The sequence below is a fragment of the Cyrtonyx montezumae genome, unplaced genomic scaffold (genome assembly GCF_038088225.1).
Source record: "Cyrtonyx montezumae isolate F1298 unplaced genomic scaffold, pur_monq_1.0 scaffold_12, whole genome shotgun sequence".
NCBI classification, from domain to species: domain Eukaryota; kingdom Metazoa; phylum Chordata; class Aves; order Galliformes; family Odontophoridae; genus Cyrtonyx; species Cyrtonyx montezumae.
Window position 1 is genome coordinate 16,346,118 of NW_027071848.1, and position 27,133 is coordinate 16,373,250.

The 27,133-nt window shown below is 39.1% G+C and overlaps 1 protein-coding gene across 2 annotated transcripts; it reads right to left on the reverse strand.

Annotated features, from left to right (window-relative positions):
- Positions 1-1,437: 1,437 nt before the first annotated feature.
- On the reverse strand, positions 1,438-26,702 carry MTMR6 (myotubularin related protein 6). Of its 2 annotated transcripts, XM_065730135.1 has the most exons (14): positions 26,625-26,702; positions 22,667-22,783; positions 21,121-21,283; positions 19,796-19,953; positions 18,934-19,062; positions 17,774-17,908; positions 15,968-16,100; positions 10,657-10,766; positions 9,557-9,682; positions 8,264-8,313; positions 7,755-7,955; positions 6,928-7,062; positions 6,723-6,849; positions 1,438-2,894 (listed from the first exon to the last, which is right to left on the reverse strand). In XM_065730135.1, exons 1-14 carry the CDS (start codon positions 26,646-26,648, stop codon positions 2,634-2,636), a joined length of 1,869 nt encoding a protein of 622 aa, XP_065586207.1. In that variant the 5' UTR covers positions 26,649-26,702; the 3' UTR covers positions 1,438-2,633. The 2 variants fall into 2 exon arrangements, with proteins under 2 accessions (XP_065586207.1, XP_065586208.1); XM_065730136.1 differs by lacking the exons at positions 22,667-22,783; positions 26,625-26,702 and adding an exon at positions 22,067-22,085.
- Between the last annotated feature and the right edge of the window lie 431 nt (positions 26,703-27,133).

The following is a 27,133-nucleotide window of genomic DNA, read 5'->3' on the forward strand; positions in this document are numbered from 1 at the left end:
CCCATTTCACTAGGAATCAGAATTCCTCCTCCTCTCAGGAGGCCCCTGCCACAGCCCTTCAGCTCACTTCTTGAAGGACACAGCACAGCCCTGCTGAGTCCTGGCCATCCTGCCAAGCTCTGCCTTGGAGCTCGCTTTGTTGCCATCTATTTGCTTCACCACGGGTCTCATGTGCTTTAAGGTAGATCTGGCTTGAGCCCAGACAGCAAAGGAGAACAGACATCTGCCTCTCTGCAGGGCCTTCTCTCACTGGTGACCCAGAGGGCTGAGCTGGAAAAGCTGTCCAAGGCTGCTCCACACAACCGCCTTACATAACCACCACGTACCTACGTGAGCAATGTATTTTGAACCAGAAAGTACTGTTCGTTTTCATGAAGAAATAGATTTTGTGCTTTTTAAAGCTAGCTTAATCCATCTACCTTGATTTTTGATATAGAACTGTTTTCTGTAAGTGACCTCTTCCAATGCAAAAGGGCTGAAGACTGAAATAAGATTGCTTTGTCAGTTCTTAGAAAGCCTTCCATACAGGGGTACACTCAGATGGCTCTTAAAGTAAAAACCACATACAACAGTATTTGCAAAAAAGCTTCATATAATCTTTTGAGTCCATAAACTCTAAACAATAAATATGAAAATGTACACAGCACATGAGAGCAGCTAAATATTAACCAATTACAAATTGATAATGCCTATACTGTCAGAGATGTTCGTTTCACTAGTGTGATACAACACAAGCTTAACATGTTTTTTTCAGAGGAAAACCAGAGAATCAAGTTGATACAGGTGAAGGGCAGACAACAACTAACAAGGCACAGAAACCTCTCGTTGTAACCCCGTAAGGCACCACCGTGCAAATGTGGAAATCAAAGCCTGTAGTGGAAAAAAGGAGCCAAAACATGGATAAGGTAGTTTAACCATGGCCATCTCTTTGAGAATAAAAAGACTTATGAATCTTTATTTACATTTATAGGCTTTTAGAAAATGAAGCAGTGACTTGTACTCACCAAACACGGGTCAGAGTTAATTTCAGCCGTACAACTTCACAAGTGCAACTCAATCACCACCTACACCAGCCCTATTAACAGAGCACTGCATCTAATCTGGTGCCAAGGGGACAACTGCCAGTTACGTCATGTAATTTTTATACAAAAGACTTCAGGGATTAGGATGAGAATAAAGTTGTTTTCACATGTAAATAAAAAGGATTCAAATCCAAAAGATAAACAACCAGCGGGATTAATCTAGGGATCTTAATACCCAAAGTTTTCTTTTTTACATCCACTAATGATCAGGGCACTGACGCTGTACTTCCCTGTTCTGTTACCTACTCAGAAAACCAAACACGAGATAGAAATTGACAGAAACCTTCTCCCTTACTAAAAGCCTACTGACACAGTTAAGTTTACATATGGTAAGTTTTCCTTTTCTTTTTTTCCCCTCTTAAAAGTGTCAGGAAGCCAACTATATTCTGCTAGATGAAGTTTGCCTAGCTACATGTTTCCAGACTACAGAAATAGCTTAGAAACACACAGGTTGGATAGGTTTTCACAAGGTAAGAGGGAGCCTAATAACTAAAGTTTCCTCTTAAGGGAAGGCTTAGTGTGAGGCACTCCATTTCTCATGAACTTCAGACACACGGATGGAAGATTGTTTTGTACTTGGGAGCAGTGTCAGCAGGCTGCACCTCCAAGATTTCCGCTTCCGTTCTTGGAACTTGGACGACTGCACAGCGCACGGTTAGGAAATGTGAATAGTCAAGTTCCATTCAGATACTGGCCAAGTTTTTTCCTATGCGTTTTACTCTCTTTCTTCTTTGCTTAAGTACTTGCAAATCTAAACATTCAAGATCAAAGACATGACCTGTAGCTCCCATCAATCTGCCAGAGAACAACATCAGGCCAATCTATTATATTTTAAACAATAGAGGAACTGGAAGAACAATCTTCAGTAATAAGTTCACATTCATATAGCTATTTGCTGAAAGGCTACGCCAGCTTAGGCATGCTTCATTCCCTGTGTTCAATCCCATTTTAAGGAAAGAACACTTTGAGCAAATACACCGTAAACAGAGTCAGGTTACAGACTGCAGCAGTCACAGACACCAGTATCACTGATCTGACAGCTTTAAGGCCAACAATTTATAATTGGGAATATATTACGCTTTTTCAGGGCACTTAATATACTGAATAATAGTACTGAGTGACATTTAGCAAGAGTATATATCATTTTACCATATGTGATGTAAACACACAGCTTCAGTTCCCAAAATAGAAAGTTCAAGTTTTCTTGCCCAGATAAAATCAATTTATGAAAGACCACCTGTGTTTTCCTATACTGAATGAAGATCACCATTTCAATTTAGTGCAAACTGATTTCAAGTCCAAAGACATACCAACCATACCACTCCTTGATTTTTAGTCACTACTTATCAAGTGTATTAAAAGAAAAAGAGGCAACTACACTTTTTTATATGCACGTAAAGAACAGCAAACACCTGACAACTAGCATGCTGTTCTAGTCTACATCAACAAAACTTGCTGATATACGAATGATGTTTTGGTCATGCAGCACAGACCCATCCTCAGAAACAATCCGTCTTTTAATTCAGCCAGTCTGAACAGAGGAGCCAGATCTCAGCAGGTCATCCGGGCCACTCCGTACTCCAAGCTGACAATAGCAGGCTCAGCTTTTGAAAGCTCTTCCATCAATTCACTGTAGCGATTGTCTGCTGTGTTGCTGCCCTCTATAGTTCTTACAGCATCACTCAAAGGGATCAGAGGCTGATCCTTCTTGAAACACGGAGGGGTTTTCAGCGTCACAGGGGCAGGATGAGCAGACTGCTGATTTTCCTTCAGAAGGACCACATCTGACTGCCCGCTTTTCTGCTTTAGTTTCTGAAACAGAGAACAGTTGCCAGCTGTGAGCATCACTGATCCACTGATGACATTCTGGTTTCAGTGCAGATGAATTAACTTCTTTTGCTCACCAACTCAACTTCTGCAGAACCCTTTATTATACACCCTGGACTAGATATGAAAACTAGGTAAGTTTTATGCCACTGGGTAAACTAACATTCTTCCACAGTTTACAACAGATGCTACAAGCATTGTATGCTAAAAAATATGCAGGTGAGCAGAAGACAGGAGGTTGCTTGTTAGTGTATAGTGAAGGAGAGATTCTTTCAGGCTTGTCCCTTGTCTACTTGCTATTAGGACAGGAATGTATTTGAGTACAGACAGAGGCCGCAATACTAATAGCAAACAGGGAGCTTGCAGCAGAAAAGGAGGATCTTAGTGAGAGAAAAAGCAGCATTGTAAGCCTTTATATCCTTCCTAAAAACTTCCTACAAGACCTAACTAAAGACCTACTATGAAAGCACAGTGCAAGAGAAGAGGGAAAATCTGGGTAAGGTTTTGTTTTTAATTCAAACTGTCTCACCCATAACTAAGAGTTTGAAATAGTTAAATCTTTTCTCCACTTGTTGATGTCTTTACACTCCATTATACCCTAAAACTGAGTCCAGAAGACTTGACTGTCTTTAACACTAACTTTTTTGAAGATGGAGACAGCAGCAGGAATCTCTACAAAAATATTTTAAATCCATTCAGATGAGAAACGTCCATGTGAAGTTCCCACCTTTCAACAAGATTCCAGAAAAATCAAGTATCCATTTTGAATTTTCAACTTGCTTGTTTTGCATCTTGCTTCATCTTAAATTTTTACTTTGCTTCATCAATTAACAAATTTTAAATAGATCACTAAGACTTGAAATAGAGTTAATATGAAGAGACACTGCTTGCACCTGAGCTACCTGGGTTAGCCACACCTTCTCACCTGATGCTCAGCCATTGGCTGTGACCTGGAAATTCCCCTGCATGAACCAACGATGGAGCCCATCAGGAGCAAGCTCCTGTTGTTTTGGTGATCCAAAATACAACATACATTGCACTGGACATACAATATCCATCATGATTTAGGATAGCAAGGTACTGAAGGCAACTGTTGACAGTCTTTTCTTGTTTCTGTTGCACCAGTACTTGATGTTCCTTCTGTAGGCATACCTTTTTCAAGGACCAGTAACAGTTCAGGTTTGTGCTCACCTGTTCCCAAAAGTTCAACAGTCCACCACTGGGTGTCATAATGTTTCCCTGTGGACACTGGAGCATGCTGGGGTGGTGTTATCCCTACTAGTCATTCTGTGAAATAGCCTGAAGTGGAGTAGTAGAGATGTTTAACAGATACCAGGAGGGGTAGGTCTGCCCCCCAGGGTAGGATACAGGCTGTGTTTCTGTCTTGAATCAACACCTCTGCTTGCACTGGCACACGTCCTGGCCTTCTGTACCACCCCCTTTGGTGTGCAATCTGAGGCTGGATCACTATATCAAATACCAAGGTGGGGAGAGGGTTCTAATTTGCCACATGGACATGATTATGTCCCCTCTGCAATGAAAATTGGGGTGTCAGCTACTATTTCCACTGGCCATGTACCAACTACCAGAGAGTTTACCAATTCACCAACCTCCAACCATCTCCGCCAAGGTGCAAGCTGACCAAACTATTTTGGTCCTACTTGCACCTTGCAAGGCCATTTTACCTTGTGCTTCCCGGCTCTAGCTCCTCAGGGGCAGCGAGCAGAAGATTATTCATGGTGTCAATTTGCAGAAGCATCACTGTCTGTAATTTGTATCCTAAGGGGGAGGCTTAAAGCACTGGCTCTGCCATCCCTTGGCCTCTCATTCAAGTCGCACAGGGTTTCATAGAGCCTCTTGGTCTATTTATTCTTGGTCACCATTGGACTGTGAATCTGCCTTCAGAGTGGCCCTGAAGACCCCATTACATCTTTCTGTTAGGCCTGCTTCTGTTGGACTGCACAGAGGATGAAACCACCATTTGATGTTGTCGTCTTTGGTCCACTTCTGCAAAGCTGCATCCATAAAATGTGTACCTTGGCCACTCTCGATGACCTGAGGAATCTTGTAAGATGCCGCGAGCCTTTGAATTAATAAATGATTTTCCCCATTGTGTTGGAACAGTGTGTATAGCTTTCGCCTTAGGGCAGGGTGTGTAGAAAGGAATGCTAGTTTCAAAATTTCTGTTCTGTTTACTCTGATGCTTTCTGCCCGATGTACCATACCCAGAGCTACCACACTGCTCTCTTGGTTTTGCTTAAATCGCTGTACTAGATACACAGGTTTGGCTGCCAGGTAGGGCATGCCATTATACATAATGTGGTCTGGGTGCCAGGCTACTGTTTGGGGGGCACCCCAACCAGTCTATCTCGCATCTTTTCCATTCTTTGAGATCCAACCAGTTGTAACTCAAAGTTCCACTCAAGCCAGATGGTTTTGAGATCCAACCTTTTAGTTCTTTTATTTACAGAATCTGGTTTATGTGAACTCCCTTGTTCAGGGTCTCCAGTACTTTCTAAATATGTTTCTGACCTCCTGCAAGAGAAAGATGAGATTTGGCTTTTTCCCCCATCAGTATTATGACTCAAATTTTTCAAGCTCTGTTGCATAGTGATGGATTCTCATCAGCTGAAGTTTTTTCAGACATAATTAACCAACTTAAAGCCATCCACAGTGGCCACACCATGGCTGATGTAGCCAACTGTTGTTCTCTAGTAATAAGTATGTCATTGCTGAGACTGTGAAAATATTTAGCCATGAAGGCAGGGGACTCACAGATATCTCCCCCATCCCACAACGGGCCCCATTTTTCAATTACAGAAGCAATCTCATGATATAGGGATCCTAAGAATCCTGGAATGTGACCTGGCAGGATCTCATTCGAAGAGATGGTCTTTCCATCCAAACACCCCATTGCATTACTCAAATGTCATTTTAGTGTTTTAGAAATCCTGAAATTAGATCACCCCTTCCAACAACAGGTGACATCTTGAGAGGAATGCAATCTGTCTGGAAAGATGCTGCTCACCCTTAATTGAGGGTAAGAAGGGGTGGACCCAGAGTGCACCTCTTCTGGTCATTCAGGTGCATTGCTTGCACCTGAGCTCCCTGGGTTAGCCATACCTTCCCATCTAGTGCTCAACCACTGGTTCACACCACGTTCTGGCAGTTTCACTGCACACACATTAGAAAAATGTTGAGTTTCTTAAGAGGAATTACTTTGAAGTTTAGCATCTTAACTGGCATAACAGAGCATCAGTTATACACCACTCATTAATCTGCAGCAGAATCAGGCAAGATGTTCTGTTCAGTCTTTCCTGACTGTTTGGTGCAGTAGACCAGCACTGACAGAAACCTGGTCTTTGTATAGTGCTTAAAGACAACAGTAAATCCAATGTATATATCCCATAATTAAGGTGACTTAAAGTGCTGTGTATCAACATATGAAGTTAAGAAGAACAATAATTAGGGCCTCTTGCTTCAGTAGCCACAACTGAAATAAAACATTTTTACGCTTAGTTCAGTACCACAGCTTACAGCTATGGTGAGTGCCTGTCATCTATGCTAAGTTCCACAAATTCAACTAAACCATCTCCAGTTTTGTTTTGGTAGTAGAAGCAGTCTGACAATTTATTTTGCCTTATTGAAGGACTACATTATGTATCCAAGAGTAGAAGCATACAGCAAATGGTGAATCCAACACTATGTAGAGCTGGGACACAGAACAATAACGTTCATATAATAGCTAGCAGCATTACTACAGGCTTCACACATGAGCTGGAAGAACAAATACACTTATTTTGTAATACTTACAGCTTCCAGTTGTTTAATGTCTTCCTCCAGTTGTTTATTTTGTTCACTCATGTTCATGATAAGATCATACACAGACTGCCTGGGATGCATGCTTCGATCAAACTGATGGTACATATTTCTCCAAAACCTGCATGTAGCAGACAGTTTTAACTATGTGTAATATAAATAACATTGAAGAAAAATACTGTATGTAGTTCTAACTTACTTGAAATTGAATGCCACTGTATTAGGCTCCAAAAGAGTTAGATTCGGAGAAAAACTTGGATTATACAGAGGATTGTGGTATTTCTTTTGTTCATCTAGAAGGAAAGGCCACAAGGAATACGTCTTCTCTTTTAACCTTAAGGCAACAAGAGATAAAGATCAAGACACTGACTAGAAGTAGAAAAAAAAACCAGAAGCTATTCAACACAGTAAATCCGTCTTGGATTATTCATTAAATAAGTTACCAGAAAGAGTTAAAATGATTTTTTAATTCAAATACTAAGTAAAACTAACTTATTCCTGTCATCTGCTAATGTTGGACAAAAATTTCAGTTATAGAAGAAATAGTGCTTATGCTGTGCAAGTTTTTTCTCATTGTAATGAATGCTTTTTAAATACTTAAAGACAAAAACTGAGCTGCTGAAAACTTTCCAGAAGTGTTCCAACTGAAAGCACTGAGACATCCTGTCAATCCTTCCAAGACTAATTACTATCAGTTGAAAAGGCAAAATTTAAAGTTGCCTGAAAACAGAACAGGGGAGGGAATGAGGGTTGCTTCCAATTTAAAGTGTACCTATTCTTAGTAAAAGGAGGAAGTAAGATGCCTTGACTTCCTCTACAAAGTAGGGGCAAGGGATTTTCTCCCACATTTATACAAAAAAAAAAAAAAAGCATTCAGCATGAAAAAGCATGAAAAGCACTGCTGCTCTTCAACACACTTCAACATCACTTTCTACTTCACCAGTTTAATTTAGAGTGCTACAGAGAAGATTCACAGGAGTTCTTAATCTGCCAGAACAAACAAACAGACACAATACATCTGCTTACTTCAGTTCTTCTCGCTCTTTTTGGCAATTTCCAAGGAAGTTTCCAAACTGGCACGAGTGGACATGTTCATGGATCTGAAGGAGGAAAGCTTCATTGTACTCAAAGGCTTGTGGGAACTGCTCAGTCAGATTCCATACAGTCTCTAAAAACTGAGTGAACACTGGTGAGATCTCTTTTGGATCGCCATCCAACTGACAGCACCTGGAAGACATTGCATGAACAGATACACTGGTTTAAGTTAACAACTGAGAACAAGTGCAATTATATTTTTTTAACTACAGCATGTTAATTTGACACAGCTCTTGATTTAGAGTGCAATGTCTACTGAAAATAGCTTATTCACTGCAAGATTTCTAGCAACAATACAGAAGTTTAACATACACAAGAAGGTTTTTCCTCTTTTTCTTTAATGCACATGCCCAAATATTAAAGCAAAACGTTGTCTTTTTTTGTAATATTTGTCACTCAGTTCACTGTATACATTTCTTTAAATTAGAAGAGCAAACTACCTGTCAGAGAACTTGTGCCCAAAGGAAATCCAGTCTTTCTCTATCAAGACCTAGAAAAAAACAAACAACAAAATATCTAATGCAAAATTTTACTAAGTCTTACATCTACAGAATTAACCTCACAGGTTGTCAACCTACTGTATTTTAAATGTGACTCAATTTAACTACAGCAGAAACAATTATTTATCATTTTGCAGTTCCTTCATTTTGCTGGAAGAATTTTTCTTTCTACAAAAGATTTGCAAGTCCTATTTGTAAAACTACTAAAAAGAGCTTAGCAGGCTGACAATCAGAAAACTTCCGTTAAAATAGACTCATTTTAAGCATACAAATACTGCACAGTTTCACCTAAACAGATTCACATAAATGAATTACCAATTTACAGAAAATTAACTCTTATGTATGGGTAAAATTTTAGTATTGCACTCCTGCTATTGAATTAACCTAAAACCACAGCTATCATCTTCACATTTTATAGCAGTAAAATTGCTAATATCAGCACTAGCTTGTTGTATCACTCCAGTTGTAATATTGAGCACAAAAAAGAGCAGGGGACCAATTACTCATTGCAGAAGGCTTCTCAAAAATTCTATTCAAAAGCAAGGACTAAAGATGCATGAAAAAAAGAAATGATTAGATGAGGTCCTTAAGATCACAGGCATCCCCACTAGCCATGAGTAGTTAATCCACCAGTTCCTTCTCGCTCCAGCTTTTGTGGCTTGTATTACTTGGGGCAGTTAGATTGTAGTGAATACACTGAACTAATTTTGCATGCTAACTACAGCATTTCCACAATGCCTTGCCACACCAAAGACACAGCTGATCTTCCTACTCTGAAATTTTAAATAACCACAATAAAAGCCTTTATTCTTCTCTACAGGAGGATGAAGTACTTTAGGTTGCTAAAATACACTCAGGTCTCGCTCCAGGCAGCTGTGTGGAAGGGATGTCACATTTAGATTTTAGTAATATTGATTTGGAACAATAACAAAAGTGCCCTGCTGCTAGATATACCAAATTTTCTCTCATAAGCACTTCAGAATCCTTGTATTTCACAGGTAAGCTTTCTGTTACTTCAGATTGAAGAGGCAGTTATTACATTTCCATAGGGTGCCCAAAACAATCTGCTATTTGTATTTCAGACTCTTTGGTTATTTCAAATGCAGACTGCTTCCCCACAGTAAACTACTTGTAATTATAAAAAACATCAGAACAATCACACTGTTCACTTCCACAAAAACATTTTACATTCTTTGATTTACCAAGGAACAATTCAACAATACAACAGCTTACCATGAAGCCCTTGATTGTTCTGTAATAGGAATCTAATAAGAGAGCTCCAAGGGAACAAACTTGGGACGTCCTATCCCAGCCATCAGAGCAGTGCACTAACACACTTGCGCTCTCAACTGCTATTGCCTGCAAAACATTTGTTTCCTCAGTGAATGTTCAGTGGTTAGCATTGTTCAGACATAACTGAAATACATACAAAAGCTATATTTATCCAAAGCTTACAGCACAGTCTATTTTATTTCACACAGCAAGAAAAGTATTACAGGAAAAGTTATTAGCTACTAGCAGAAATCTAGGTATCTCTGCACTGAAATGCAGGAAACTCCCTGTTAAAGAAAGGAAACCTACCATCTTCTTCACTAAAGGTAACAGGAATGTCTAGAGTGGTTCCCATTTCTGTTTCTACTCCTTATAAAACTAGAAGTATCTTCACAATGAATGCTAAGAAACAAGTTCACTATACATTACAGTGCCAACAGTTTTAAAACAAACAAAAATAAGGACAAGGAAGTGGTCAGGAGCTTCAGCTAAGAATTTAAATCTTGTTAACCCAAGTACATTAGGATCACCTGATCTTTAGGAGAAGCACCCTCTTTTAATTAAGGTATCTTCTGATGCCTCAGGTAGAAAGAAAAGCCTGTTTTTTTTTCTTCCCCTCACATCATGCCCTCCATGTCATAGCTGCCTGGCACTTTAAGTTCATTAAAATCAGTGTCATCTCCTTTCTAAATGAAGTCAGCATAACCAATTTGTCTTCTCTGCAATTACTACCCCGCAAGACCCTTTTTTTCCCCCAAGTACAGTAGAATTTTATTCTACCTTCAAATTGTTATGTAACTACCTGAAAGAGTCTCTTCATCTCCCATTCTAGCAACCAAACAGACTTAAAAAAATAATCCCTAAATGTTAACTAGCATATTTACAATCTCCAACCATAAAGAATCGTGTGGGATTTAAAACAGCATATCAGATGCATGTATTTCAACCCATTCCCGCTCTGTGAAGAGAAGAAACTGTATCTGCAGAGCTTTATATTTTACACAATATTATAGCACATCAACAATATTATAGCCCTCAAACAAAAGCAGCATACAAATTACCTTGACCAGAAAGACAGCAGCATCCAACACAGCTTTGATATGACGCAGCCATCCAGAATTCTCCAAACCAGACAAAAAGTCATTGACAGACAAACCCTTTGTGCCACTGACTGAAAGAAGACAAGAGATTAGAAAGCTGTAAGCAGTTGCAGCTCCAATGTCTGCAACAGGAGGAGTGCATTCAGTAGTACAACATAGAAAAATAATTTTATAAATTGATTTGACATCTCTTTTTGGAAACCACCACACTCAAATGATTAAGAGAAAGGCAGTACAAAGTGTGTTTTCCATCCAAAACTCTACTCCACATAACTGTAAGCAATAACAAGCAATGAGAGTAAGATCTTCATGTAGACTGACAAACCATTCAAAGTAAATACACTGGTCACCCTCAACAGGGAGATAAAACCCTTGCCCTGACAAGAAAAAGAGGACACAAACACCAAAACAGCTTTACCAGAAATACTTACAAATTATTACTATTACTAATGAAACTGTATATATTGTTTGGCTGCAGTTACTTCAAGCAGTCAAACTGTTTTATCACCCTCCACTAAACCAAGGAGAGCAAAGTGAGTACAGAACAAGGGGAAGGTGATGAACTGAAAACCACGCAGATTTGGACTGCCTCCAGAACTCAGACACCACAGTACCACCTAATCTTCACCACTCTCCCACAGTGTACTTCAATCCCACAGCAGGAAGACCAACCAAAGGAGCAGAGAAGAACTCAAACTAAAGGCAAGCTGCAAAAGGTATAGAAATAGACCAGACAGTTTCTAACAGGGATGCCTACTAGTTCAGAAATGAGACAGATGACCTAGTCCTTGCAGGACATCAAGCACCTCCTAAATTTAGAAACGGATGTTTTACTGGCCCTTTAACACATGATTTCAAACACCACTTCACAGTTGCATTATTACCTAAACACAACTAAATAGATGGAATTTGGGAGTGGTGGAATTTACCAGCTGATACACCTTCATCTGTGTGATTCTTAAAGATAATACCTGAAATTGGAATCTACAAAAATACCTGCTACAGAGGAAAGCTATTTTCTGCCAAGCTATTTATTATCCCAAATTACAAACCAGGCAGTGCTGTAGCTGAAAGTTAGTAATGGAGACACTCACACAGCAGCTAAAAAATAACCTTCATCTCTGAGTATAAGAGGAAACAAGTCAACAGGGAAAAATCAAGGACAAGATTCACCAAATCATTCTGTTACGCAGTTTCATCTTCACACAAGCACCCTGATGTAACAAAGACTATGTTCTCAAAAAAAAAAAAAAAAAAAATCCCCCCCAAAACCCCACTGCATTCTGGAGTTTTATGCATCCACATTATGCGTTCATTAGATTTAGTTGCACACATTCTCATATACTCCCAATTACTCAGGAGGATTCATAATGTTAGTTGCTGCTGAATGTTATAGCAAAGATAAATTTCCAAATTATAATAAATTTCCAAGTAATGTGCTTTTTCTAAAGCCCACATGTCTTCCTTATCTACCAAAAAAGAACTAGCAAAGCACAGTACAATGAAATAGCAAAAGACTGAGATACTCCTGGAAACAAGACCTTATTTTAAAGGGCAGCCTGCAAATGTCAGTAAAATCAGCAAAAGCTGTGCCATGCCAGTTTTCTGTGGTCTTTGGAAAAATAAAATAGTGTAAGCAGGCAAAAATTTTGCTTCTCAAAGATCATCTACATGACACCATGGAGAAATCTGAGGACTACTGACTCGATGCTTTCAAGTCGCTAACACTAACAGTGTGTGAAGAACTCTCTCCACCTGTGTTTCTGTATATCTGTTAAACCATAGCAGTATGTAAGCAGGTCCACCACTCTAGGATGAAATAAAAACAACCCCTGAAAATCTGGAAAGTCAAACATCTGCAGGGAATACACTGGACAGACAAGGCAACACCTGGAGGTATTATTCATGACTTCACATCCCTACATTCTGCAGCTTAAGGCTTAAAGCTGAAGCTGTCAGCTACAGAAACAGGTTTCCAGACCTTTATTTGCTTTAATTCAAATACTTCTGTCAAAACAGTTTCTGATCAGCATTTTCAGCTTGGCAGAAACACTTTGGTACCTTGTTTCTAGACTATCATTTTGTAACTCAAGGCAAAAATAAAATAAGTATGCTAAGAGCCATTAATTATTTTTCTATTTTTGTGAATTAACACAGACATTTTATACTACTTAAGGGTGAAATGAAGAAATTGTGTTAATGCCTTTGTGCTCAACAATAATTTCCACTCCCTTAAGTTTCCCAAAAGGGACAAAGTTTGGTTTTGGCACCATTATGTTGTTCAGCTACTTCACAATAACTATCCTTTCAGATAATTTTGGCCATGGGGATCAAAAAGACATGTCTTGCATGCATGTGGGCCCGAAGGACTACATCGTTCCATTACACCTTCCTTATACTCAGGCAGCAGTGGCAGCACAAGGTGACTGGATCCTGCAGCCAGAACCTGGTGACTGAAGCACAGTGTGTTAAGATAGATCATTTCTAAGCAAAAAAACAAAACAAAAAACCCCACTCTACTACACTCCATTTAACTTTCAAAAAACTTGGTTAATACAATTCTATCAACAACATATATGCAGCAGATCATAATAGCTATTCTTTGCCCTCTAATATTTGCTGCAAAAATGTTGCTTCTTGACTTAAGCAATACATTTTTTGCTTACCTGAATTCAAACTTTTCAGACATAATAGTATATTCCCAAATGAATATACAAAGGTCAATTTTTTGTTTAATAGAACAGCATAGACACAAATATAATCTAATCTTTGATTAGTTTTGTAGAGATGGACAGTGTGCCCATAAGGGGAGCAGTCATCACATCCACATTCAAGAAGACTATTTTGAGAAGCTCTGTTCCATTGTATATAGGGCCCCTACAGCAGCAGCTGAATCAGAAGAACAGACTGCAAAGCCCTCTAATGTGTTCCATTAGAGAAAGACATCACCAAAGATCCTGCCTATAGTCCATTTGCAAACAAATGTCTGCTCAACCCTTTCATTAGATTATGAAGGAAGCCAGGCAGACAGACAAAGAGCTTAGGATCAGAAACATGCTGAAAGAAGAACAGTTGCTTGTTATAAATAAAACTGAGTACAGTCCCAGTTCGAAGGATTTGAAAGAATAGGGTTATCACACTGCTGATTACAGAACATTCAGTTCAGCGGATCTAGAAGCAAGCTCAAATACGGAAGTGGTATTTTCCTCATTCTAGGTTATGAATCTCTCATAGCATTTCCTTCCTGATCACTTTACTGACACCCTATTTCAACAGATGTTGATAAGGTTACCTACTGCATGCCTCTCTAAGTTTTCCAAGTAATTCCTACCACTAGAGGTGCATATTTCATGCTTTCCATAGAAGATGTAATTCCATTTCCCCTCTTCTCCCCTTCCAGTATCCCAATAGGTATCCAACAACAGTTTCCTCACATCAGGAAAAGCATTTGAAAGTGTGGAGGAAATCCAGCACACCCACTCCATCACCTTAAATAGCTTCAGGTTTTAAATTTCCCTGTTAAAAAGAAGTAAGCTACTAAAAGACATCCCTGAAAGTCAACAAGACTTAGCTGAGAAGATTCATGGCGCAACTCAGATTAAAACTCTCCTGGACAGTATAAACACCAGTAACAAAAAAAACTGCCAGGAAGTGTTTTGCCCCTACTACTCCTACCTTAAAAATAGAGTTTAACGAATTCACAGCAACAACTGCTAGCAACAACAGCAACTAGATTAAACAATCCAAGAGATCACAGACTTCTGATCATTTGTCTGATTATTCAAAAGTGAAGTGATTTAGCAAACAAGCTCTTACTGCAAAATCTGTTTGGCAACAAATACAAATGAAGGAATCTGTGATGACAAACCAGAAGAAACATCTACTTACAAGACGGGCATTCAGCAGAATGCTTCTGAATTATACCAGCTGAACAGAGCTGGGACAACTGTGTCCATTTACCCCAAAATTTGCTTTTGAGAACAATTATAGAACTGCTGAGACATTACTTTTTTTTTTTTTTGCTGTCCAATTCACACGAACCAATTCTCCACACAAGTTGAAACAAAAAATATTCCATCCTTAAAGAAATGTATTATTCCAGACAAATATATGGTAAGGATCTGTTCTAAGATGCTTCATCAAGTGGAAAGGTGAAGTCTAAAGTGATGCACATGCTTGTGCATCACTTTATTACACGGAGCAGCTATTTTAAAACAAACCAAGATTTATGAGCTAGTTCTCTGAAACTGAAGAAGAGATTTGCAAGAGAAATAGGGATTACCCCATACTTTAAAAAAAATTAATAACTGCAGTTCAGGCTCATGCTGCTCATCTTTCCCTTCAATAAAGCATATGCAGGAATAAACACAAAAATACGTAATCAAAGCTCAAGTCGTATTCCACATAGAATGCCTGAGAAATAGGTTAATAGTAGGTACAGGCCCAATAGAAACGAAGCAAGACCACACCACTGGCCTGGAAAATGTCTTCACCAACATAGCCAGAATATCTTTATCAAGAGGGCCAAGTGTAAGCCTTCCCCATGGCTGGAAATAGGATAGTTTTAGTAGGCAAGAACTTTATATATATACACTATTAGTCACATATGCAAGTCTAACTTGTGCCACTGTACTCTAATCACAGCATTAATATTTCACCAAGCATCTTAAGATTTGTTTTCAGCTGTTTACCTTAGTAAAACATTAAGGGAACTAATTAGAAAAATGCCATTAACACAGATTTCTGCCCCATTGCTTCCACCATACTGCAAACTGGGCCACTTGGTTCCCCCCCCTCCCCACCACCCTTCTGTAAGATACACCCATAAGCACAGGAGTGATCCACCAAGACAGAGTTCAAGTTCTGTACAGACCACACAGTTATTGCAAGTCCTACTCAAGTGCTCTGTGAATAATTAGTATTCTATAAACCAAGATGCATGTATATACACGCCATTTTATGTACATATATATTCACATATCTGTATGCATATATGCTTGGAAAGGAAAGACCATTCCCATGAGCCACTGACACAGTAATTAAGTTCACACCAAACAGATGCTACTCAGCTCTTCCTTCAAGGTAACACTATTCATTGTGTTTGCAGTTTAACAGTGAAGGTTTAAGGTAGTTCACTACCAGAACACAGTCAGCTGGTGCTAAATGTGAAGCTTAGATAAAAACACTGAAATCTCAATACAGTTTAAGCTATTAAGTATGTCAGAAGAATACTCGTTTCCATATGCACTACTGTAGCACAGTTAGAACATACCTTCCAGAAGTTTTTGTAAGCTGGATCTCATTACATGAATATTTTCAATTCCAACAAACTGGAACCTAATGTTAGAGTAGTTGTCTTCATTTTCATAGCCCTTCCCAGCAGCTCTGTTTGCCATCGCATTAAGCTTAGAAGAACAAAGTTGAAATATTGAAAATCAGCACTCAAAAGAAAATGTCAAATTATGAACTAAAATCATGCGATTTCAGTGTAATACAAATCATTTCTAGAAAATTAAGTTTGTTAAGCATTCAAGTATAAGAAAGGCATAGTACACAGAAACTATGGTCTACATTCAAAGCTGATGCACCTGAACAATGCATTTGAGAACTTCCTGTTCTCTCCTCTGCATCCCCAGCAATAAATCTTCATTTATTTCAAAATAAATATGATAGAAGACACTGCAAGGCAACCTAAAAACAAATAATTCAAACCCAGATTTAACCATATATATACTTTTCAGGTATCCTAAAGAAGTCAATTTTCAGAAGAAACTAATACACTGTTCACAGCTCTAAGAACTGCAACTATAAAAACCTCAGCTGCTCAACTTCAACCAGCCAGACTTGCTGAAGCCTGCTCATAGTGTAAATCATAGTGTAGAAATTTCACTTTACATTCTTGTTTCCTAGCTCTTGTACTGGGAGAGCTGAATGAAAAAAAATACCACTCTAGATGCAAATGGTCTGACAAGTGAAAATCGCAGCTCTTAACTCCACCACAGGTAAAAAATACAACAGAGATTAATCTAGTTACTGTTCAAACACAACTTCAGCATGCTACAACAAAATCTCCCATGTGTCTTCCCAGCCAAGGCAGACAACAATGGCAGTTTTTATGCAGTGTTTATGCAAGCCACTGTTCTCCCTTTTGTCCTAAAGGAACCTCCAACACAGCTCACCGCTTCATAAATTTCATTCCTAGCAGTAAAAGCAGTTATGGAACTCACTCTGACAACTCATTGCTTACCTGCATTTTAAGTACATTTTTAAAGGCACCTCCTTAAGAATGCACTAACATGCTCCAAATTACAGAATCATACAAAGGTTACTTCAAAAATAATGTCTCCTGTTTTATTATGTTGGCCCACAACATCAGAGGCAGATGCTGGTGGTGTGGCAGTAGAAGCTGAACCTTCCCAACAGCATTCTGTTATCTTCAATTGGTGTGTCACAGATGGCAGCAGAGGGGCAGGTTGACAAAATGATGCCAGACATGGAAGTGCATATGAAGCAAAGGTGCATTACTGAATTTCTCCACAGAGAAAAGATTGTATTCACTGACATGCACTGACCTTTGCTGAACATTTCTGGAGATCAAACAGTGAATGTGAGTACAGCACATTTCAGCAGGGGTAACACCAATCCATATTCTGCAACCCATGCAGATTTTCTTTTGTTTAAAAAAAAAAGTGTAGCATGCAGGCTCTTGTTTATCATTAGTAAAAATGCATATCTACTGGTGGTGCCTACATTGAAAAACAGTGTTTTGTAGCTGTTATTGTTTTCTATCTGTTGTAGTTTCCATGGAAATAAATAGGAAGTATTACTTTCAGAGTGACCTACATAGAATCATTTTGCTTGGGGGAGACCTTCAAGCTCAAGTCCAACCATCATCTTGATCAGGCATACGCATCTCACTTAAGAAAGCAAGTGCTTAACCACTTGCATACTGATGCTTATTCTTACCTTTAAGAAATAGCCAATATAGCCATATTTAATGTGTGACTTGGAAAGATTAAGAGTTCTCAGTACTCTCCTAACATGCAGAAAGACAGGCAAGCCTGTAGACCCTACCTACCTTTGGCCTAGTGTCCATGACATACATGTAGCGATTTGAAGGATTTGCTTTACTGATGGCTTGCAACATGTGTTCATCTTCCAGGCACCTGGCACTGAAGCCTGCGAGAGGTTGGCTGCACCTGCAAATTGCAGCCTACAATAGGAAACAAACAAGTTCACACCAGTTTAATATCAATAGTTGAAAGACACTTCCCATAATTTTAAGCTGATATCTAAACAATTTTATTTGACAGGCATCCATACTGAAACTAACAAAACAAAAAAAAAACAAACATAGGTATCCTAACCTGCAGACTTCAAAACAGACAGAGCCTACAATCCCATCAAAACACTTTTACCAGACCTATTTATGAGGACAAGGAACTAGTTTACATAATGAACTTTAACTATAAAAAATTCAAAAAGTACAGGCTAAAAACTTAGAAGGAAGCACTTCAGTACCTTAATAAAGCAAATTACTTGATATGAAAAATTACAGTTTTACTACTTTATGTATGGTATTATTGTTGCAAGTACATGTCACAATCTGATGTAGTTTTCACCGTGTCATTTTTGACAATCTATTGCCTTTGTGAGGGTATCAGGCATTTTTTTCCAATCAGTTATCACCTTCAAATGTATCCACTACTTCAATATTTATCATTCAAAAATTCAACTCACCAAGCTGACAATCCTGCTCTCCCCTCAAAGATACACCTACCTAGACACAGGCAGAAGTTGCTTCACACCACTTTCTACCCAACCTTGCAAAAATCTTACTTTCCACTCCCTAGCTCACTTTTCTCCTTGCACATTACTCCTTAATGGATACATTACGTTCTTTGGAATGGTCTTCTTCCCCCTTGCCCATTTTGACATAACAGACTTCACTCTCCATTTATCAAGAACTTGACAAAAATCTATCTTCAGCTGGTCTTAAGGTCAGTTTCTGAAACCTTTAATAGATTCAAACGATTACTGAAGGATTTCCTTTAAACCAGCTTGGCTTAATTCAGCATCTTGTTAGACACTACTAATGTCAACTCTACTTAAGGTTATCACAAGTTATACTGTTGTAATTCAAGGCAGTGTACTTGCTTTTTATTTACCCCTGAACTACCAGCAAGCGTTGAGAAATACTTCTCAGACCATTTGCATTAGGAAGAAAATGGACTATACCTTTTTATCTTTATGATAATAGGACAACACGGGGAATCTTCCTTTGCTCCTGAACTTGGAGCTACCAACAATTATGGGCTTGCTTGCAGTTCTGGGAACATAAAGTTCTCTAGGATAGGTTTCACAGATCTGAAAGACACATTTGAAACATATGTATATGCACAGGGCACAGAGCTGTTATTAGATACAAAAATCCTATGCTAATTTTATTGTGTCCAGTTTGAGAGCAGTTAAGGGAAAAGAAAGGGGAAACTCCAATGTAATTCTCTATATACGTGCAAGTATTGACAAAGAGAAAATATAGATTTAAAAGGTATGAATGAAGGCCAAATCAACAACCAGTTACTGGTTAAAAGCACTGCTGCATCACCACTAACCTTAAGAATACAATTTGTTGATAGAACTGTTGAGAATGTGTTCCAAACAAGATACTGAAGCTACTCCCACTGTTTTTTAAAGTTGCAGACTACAAAGACAGACAAAACCTATTCTGGGAAGCAGCTGTATCACCAGAGCCATCATCTACCATATCCAGCACTGTAGATCCTAAAGTAGAACCCCTCCCAGTTAAGAGAGGAGAGGGAAACCGCTCCTGAACTCCTGGGGCAATTAAGTCCACTCAAACAACTCCAAAGAACATACGCATCCATGGACGCATAACTCTAAGTGGGGGCTTTTAAAATAAAAACGTTAGAGAGTTGTGAGACTACTAATTAAGAAGTTAAGTCTTTCTATCTTCAAGTTCTTTGCTTGTGTTGCAAGCCAAGTGATTTCACAGATTGACTTTTCTATTGGACTAGAGAATAAAGAAAAAACAGATGCAGAGCAAATCACTTCTCATTTTTCCCACTTCAACCCTTACCTTATAATCGCGATTGGCATCAGACAACTGCCAGTAATCATTTGGCACTCCCATTCTCTTATATTCTTCTGCTAGATCAATAAGCTGCCAACCTTTGACTTGCTCAGATTCATTTTGCTTTGGATTATAGGAGAAGGCATACAGCTCTTCATATTTTGCTAAATGGAGAAGAAAAATAAGACCATGTAATGAGCTGTCCCCAGAAACGTGGGTAGAAAAGGCAGCACAGTTGACAAAGCTTAACGCTTGAACTGAAGAAAAATCCAAGAATGATTTGGGTTGGAAGGGACCTTAAAACTCATCCAGTTCCAACCCCCCCATAACACAGGGAGGAAAACCTCCTACTCCATCACACTGCCCAGCATCACTATCCAGCACCTTCAGAGCCTCTCTGGACAGCCTATCCCAGTACCTCACAATTCTCAAAGTGAAGATTTTCATCCTAATATCTATTCTGTATTTCTCTTCTTTTAGTTTAAAGCCACTCAATTTCAGGCTTCCCAACTCTCAAACACTGGAGTTACTAAAAATTAGTCACTTGTAAAATATTCGTTCTTCAACTTCTGTACAGTTAACAGATAAATCTGGTTAAAGGTAGGTTATGCAAACCCTCCTCAAAAAACAGGCTGCATTTTCATAGGGACATTTGTGAAGTCATTACAGCAAATTGTTAGAAAAAGCTTCACAAGAGCTGGAAGAGCTCTTATCTTTAGATTTAGAGGTTAGACGTTATCTTTAGAGGTGAGAAAATGTAAATCTAACGAACATTAAAATGCTAAAGTTTTCTTTAAACTGAAAAAGTTGTCAAAGTACTTCCTTGATTTCTCTAATACACTATTCACGTTATGCATCACACCATTTTACATTGCTCTAAATATGAAGAGGCACAGCATGCCACACTAAGTGACAGAAGTCACTGTTAAAACTAAATTGATAGTACTATTTTAGCTTTTTTTATTTTTATTTTTAACTCACACTAAATTAGTAACAAATTAGTACTTGTTCAGTAGCATTTAACCTATGGAATGCACCAATTTAAAGATCTTATATGTATTGACACTCATAATTCTAATGATAATGCTTGAAATGCAGAATCTACAGGAATCTCACTCTCTTGGACAACATCAGTGAGCTACAAACACCAGGCAGCACAGCAGTTGATGAATTTGTGTACAGACCAATACTTCATTAATAGTACTCTATTACAGAACAAACTTGTTTAATGCACACTTATCAAACAAACAAAAAAAAAACACATGGAATTTTTCTCATCTTCTTCTTCCCCAGGCATATATCACAAAGTCTTCTACCGTTAGAAGTCTCACCTGTTCTTGACAGCTGGAGTAAGGAGTTATAAATGTCATGGCAATCTCTCTCTCTGGGAACAACAAAGTGGACTGTTCTGAAGTTCTTACACTGGATGACAAGGGGGCAGCCAGAAGTAGTCAAGGGAAGCTTTTCCACTGCAGCAATGTGATGATGTAATATCTAGGGCATACCAGAACTCACACCATAAGCATGCCAGTGAAAAATGAGAACAGCATACTACATTCAAGATCAGAGCCTAAACTCTGCTGAATACAGATTTTATTAGATTTGTCAATCTTTTAGTTATAAAAAATACATTTAGAAGAATAAACCCAATTCTGGCATTCTTCCCTTGTACTTAGAAGTGTCACCTCACATTAAAATACAAAAACAAAAGTAATAATACATATCCTTATAATGTAGAAACCAAGAAGTAGAACTCCACTGGGGTAATTTCTATAGCTCTAACTGAACAGATTACTTGGGCCCCGCCTAATTGGATGCAAGTTGTCTGACTTCTTTTATATATCATTTTTTTCCTTAATAGATGCAGAGGAACATGCTTCCTAGTGCTTCACAGAATTCCAAAATAAGTCAGGGAAACTAACAATATGTAGTGTTGATAATGAAGATAGTAAAGATTTTAGAATTACAATATTTAGCATTGCGTTTCCCAACGGTGCAGGCAATATTTTGTGCATCAGTCAGTCATTCACTTAGTTCAGTTCTCTAACATTCAATCCAAGAGTACAACTTCAGACTTCTCACAAGGATAAGAGAAACCTCTCCCATACTATCATCCCACTGATGTAGACGCGACTATCTTAGCTAAGTGACTTTCAGCTACTTTTATAAAAGACTGTCACAGTAATGGATATCTGTGGTAAATCTAGAGAAAGTTTGAGAAATGCATGAGAAAGTAACAACTGTTCAGTCCTGGGAAGAAAGCCACAGATGCATTACCTCATCTGAACAAGATGTTCTCAACAGCATTTCAATTACTTCACCAAAGCAATCATCCCATCCTCATAAATATTGATCAGAATTAGTTATCTGAAAACTACAATGCTATTTATGCATTTATAAAGAGAATATACTCTGAAGAGAGACATTATACTTGATACTCACATTGCCATCGCATGAACATAATACTCAAAGTACACGTTTAATATCACTGACGTAAGACCTTAAAAGCAGTGCACGAGCAGATACAAACAAGGCTTTCAAACCAAGTTCTCCAACACCTCCTTTCATATGAAAGAATAACAACAGTATACAAAATTGTACATTGTACCCAATAACGTATCACTAAAAAAAGCTACTTCACTATGAAAACACCAAGGCACACCCAGGGAAATGAGATTTCATTCTGGAGAAGCACAGACTGGAGGGCAATGACCTCTAGTATCTTGCAAGAGTGCAATTTCACTTGTTCAGTTACTATGATACCATGAACACGAAGAGCGCAGGGAATAATTATACTTAGATAAACATTTTAGAAAACAGGCAATGCTTAAGAAGAACAAAAGCACTCAAAAAGCCATAGGCACTTGTTGTCCTTACCCAAGTCTCTCTCTGGTTTGCATCTATGAATAACAGGTGAGTTGCTGTAAGGTACAGAGTTCCTGTCAGAGATTTATTGCTGGTGCTGAACCTATCCAGTAATTTCACATGCTCTACCTGTAAGAAAAAATGTATCAGAAAGCACAACTTAACTCTTAGCTGTTATGGTTATTTACTAGTAGAAGAGATCTAGGTATTAGGGTTTTTTTTTTTTTTTTTTTTTTTAGTTGAATTTCCAAACACATAGAATACTGTATTTTGTGGGAGCAATCTCACACATTAACCATTTTTTGTTATTCACATCACTATTGTACGAACAGCTCATCTCAGATTCACACTTCTCCAAATGGCTGGCTGTACCCTCATCACAGCTACAAAGATAATGCTCTCCTGACTTCTCCACTGTTGTTTATATCATCCCCAACTTTGAAAGTTTCAATTACAACAACTTTTTCCTCAGTTAGAATAAACTGAAATGCAAACACATTAGAAATAGAAAAATATCTCCCAGAAGTTCAGGGACTGTGAAGTCTTTGCTTCAAGCGTGAGCAAGTTTGAATCTTCCAAGGACACATTTCTTCTCCTGGTATTCCATCAGCATTGTTTCAATGCAAAGCAGTTTTCAGATACCTTTCACATTATCTGGTGCTCCTAACCTTACTGGCTCATTTGCTTTGTTTAAGGCAACCAATGTGTGATCCCATGTGCACAACAACAGGGAAGAAGCACAGTGAAAAGCTTATGTCTATGCAGCCCTGCATTTCTTGGCAACACTGGCTCATTAGTACCAATTTAAAGCCCAAAGCTTGATGCCACTGCATTACACCCGTGACAGAACTCCAAAGGCTTTCAACCAGAGAAATCAGCCCACAGATCCAAGTTTACCTCTACAGTGTTAATGTTAGTTAGGCCTCAATTAACATGTTCAAACTTAATTACCTACTAAAAATACATACAAATCACTAAAAAAACTGTCTTTTTAGTTCTGTCATCTCTTGCAGTCTAGCAAAGTCTAACTCTCTTTTCAGAAACTAAATAAAAAAATCCATGTAATGTATCCAAAAGAGGATGCAGGAAATGCAAGCATCAGCTCTCAGCCCCTGCTACTACAATATTCTAAATTTGGAAGGAAAAAAAATAAGGAAATAAAGGAAGTTGCATATATCTGTACCTCAAAATATGTTATACTGTAATCAGCAGTGTACCAGTGCTCAGATACAGAGACCATAATCAATATAATAGAGTGCAAATGTGGAAATTACTATCAGCAGATCTGCACTGCCCTCCCAGCAAACCGACAAGTGCACAGAAGCTGCTCCAGCTGTGTTATAATAATAAAGACCACAGAATCTAAACATGCAAAGTTCTCTTTCCCTCCATGCAACAAAACAGTTATTCTCTAGTTAGGTGAGGGCAGCATTAGCACTCCAACTCCTTAAAGCCTTCAAACTCTGAAAGCCAATTTCTCACTGTACTCTGCTTATAGACGAAATGTATTTTAGATACAGCCTCCATAGATGGTACACTCAGTTAAACCTGACACAGCCAGATTTAATGGGTACTCAGCTAAATAAACACACACCAGTTTCAGGGACACGTCTGCTTTTTTTTTAACTGTAAAGCTCAGCAAAATCTTTGCTCATTTTTGAAGAGAATGGATTCATAAAATACTGAAGACAGCTGTAGAGTTTTAGCACATTTGCAAACAAAGTTCAATTAAGGAGGCAGAAGGAATATTCTGGCACTAACTAGCACTAACAAGTCAGTGATACAGATATCTTATAATCAGATACCTCGATAACATAACCCAATTCCTGTGTAAAAGAATAACCATATAGCTTGTTGGGACTATAAGTTACAGATTAAAGACAAAAAAAAAAAATGAAGAAACACTTCACTTTACACTTTAAGTAGACAAAAAACCAAAACAAAGCATTACCATTCAGAGACATAATAACCACTTAGTACAACATTCCCTCAAATTACATGGTGCTGTCCCTTTCACCACTGGAATCTCAGCCTTGCAGACTGATGGTTGGGATTTAGAGGTCAAGCTAAGTCAAAACACCACCTTCACTGGAAAAGCCATCAGTGTTTGCACTAGCATGAGTCTATGAACAGATCTGATCTAAGAAATCCTAGTCATTTTCACTATATTTTAAAATATTTTTAAGGACACTTCACTTCTAAACCTCCATTGAAAAACCACAACATTCTCATTTTCCCCCCAACTACTTATGACGTATAAACTGTTCTTCATTTGTTATTACCTGAGTATAAAACTCACAGACAGGAGTGATTTTTAAGTTGACCTCACTTTCTTGCTCAACATAATCTGTAGAACAGCATAACTCCATCAGAAGCCCATCTTTTTGTCAGGCAGCTGTGCCAACAGTTCAAAAATAATGGCAGCATTTCCACAAAACAAAAGCGAGACAGAGTCAAACCTATTTTATCACTTTCTCTGACGTGCCACAGCTTCCCTGCACAGCAGTTCATTTGTGCAAGACTGCACTGTTATTTCAAGTTTACTGCTTCAGCAAATGCTACCAAAAGGCTGTGAGGAGCAGTCAGATTAGGAAAAGCATATACATCTCACAACAGTCAGAATGAGGTCCAACTCAGATCTACACATGCAGACCTTGTATGGCACTTAGGGCAGAGACCAGGCTTAAGTAATCATGCCTCCTATAACTACAGTGATCACAATTATTACAAGCTAGCATACATGTATTTTAAACCACCTGGATATTCAAGAAATCATTAGCTTATAAAAAATTAAGCAAGCATCACAATTATAACCAAAAAGTCACATTACTTTAAGTGAAAAAAACCCATCATTTTAAAGTAGATTTTAGGGGCAGGGGAGACACATGAACTATATCAACCAAACCAACTGTAGGTCCTATATCCTACAGCTTGGTTACAGTGTCTAGTTTTCTCTTTGACATTGCTCCATAAAGGATTTTCCCAGCAGGGCCCCAAAATACACACTAACATGATGACTGGGTGCAAAGAAGTCAGTGACCTGCAGCCTTTGTAACCTCAAATTCACATTTGAAACTTAAACATCTATTCAGATAACTGAGATATTTTACTTCTACTCTAGGTTTTGTTTCAGAATTGCTGACTGTACTAACACAGTATCACACTTGCAGACGAAAACTAACAAGTTTATGAATAAGCAGGCTGATAAAGAAACCTCATTCCCAACCTGCCAATTAGGCAACAAAGATCTCAATCCAATTAACTGAAGTGTTAGAGCAGCTTTGTTAGAGGCCATCCTACAGTTTTAAATATACACATGTACATACGTGCAAAAAGAAATAAGACAGATTTTGTTTCTAGTCTTATCTCAGGTATTACTCCCTCAAAATTAAAAGTCGTTTCCTTTATATTGGTTATATATTTATCAGACTCAAATATGTAGAGAAAGCGATAAAACAGTCCACAAACATAGACCACGGTCAGGTCGCCAGGCCGCAAACTGCCTGGACGGCGATTCCCAAGGCACCACAGAGAAAAAGGCGGTCCTCACAGAAGACTCAGCAGTCCGGGCTGACGAGCAAGATAAGAAAAACACTGCTAAAATATGACTTAAAAAGAGCTTGGTTACTTATATCGAATATAAGTTATATTTTTTTCATCCTAAAAGAAATCAATAAGACCAAAATAGAAGGAAAATTAAAAAAATAGCCCCACAAAGGGGACAACTCAGCCCAAGAGCTCCCAGCGGGAAGCTGCCGCCCTCACAGCGGCCTGACACAGAGGCCCAGCAGCACCGACCGCCCCGGAGCCGCTCGGGAGGCGGCGGAGGCACCAACGCCCTCACACACCGGTGCGGCAGGGACGCGACGGGCCCGAACGCAGCCCGGTGCGCCCCACAAACGACCACCCCATCTTCAGCAGCAGCAGCACCACCACTCCTCCCTCGGTGCCGGTAGACAGGACACAGTACCTTGGTGGTGCGGATGTGCTCCATAGCGGCCCCGAGCGCGCAGACACAAACACTGCGTGCCGCCGCCGGGCCGCGCCGGCTGACACCTACTGCCGCTTCCGGGGCGGGGCGGAGCTCGCCCTCTGCCTGCAGCGCCCCCTAGCGGCGGGAGAGGGCGCATGCGCCTTCAGGAGGCGGTGTCATATTGGGATCGCGAAGGGGTTGTGCATGGAAGCGTAGTGCTTCATAGTACTTCGAGGAATCCTAGTGAGAGCTGGAGTCTGGGAAAAAAGGAAGGATGATGCTGTGCTAGGAGCCGTGGAGCTGTGCTGGCAGCTGCTATTAGGGAAACTGTAGGAAAAAGAATCGTTCCCCGGCTCCCCAGCCCTCGTGTGGAGCGCAGCCCTTCATGATCATCCCGTCCAACCTGAACGCATCCCTGCCGTGTCCGCTCACCGCGTCTCTCAGTGCCTCACCCGCACGTTTCTTCTAACACTTCCAGGGGCGCTGCCCCTTTAAGAGCGGGCGGC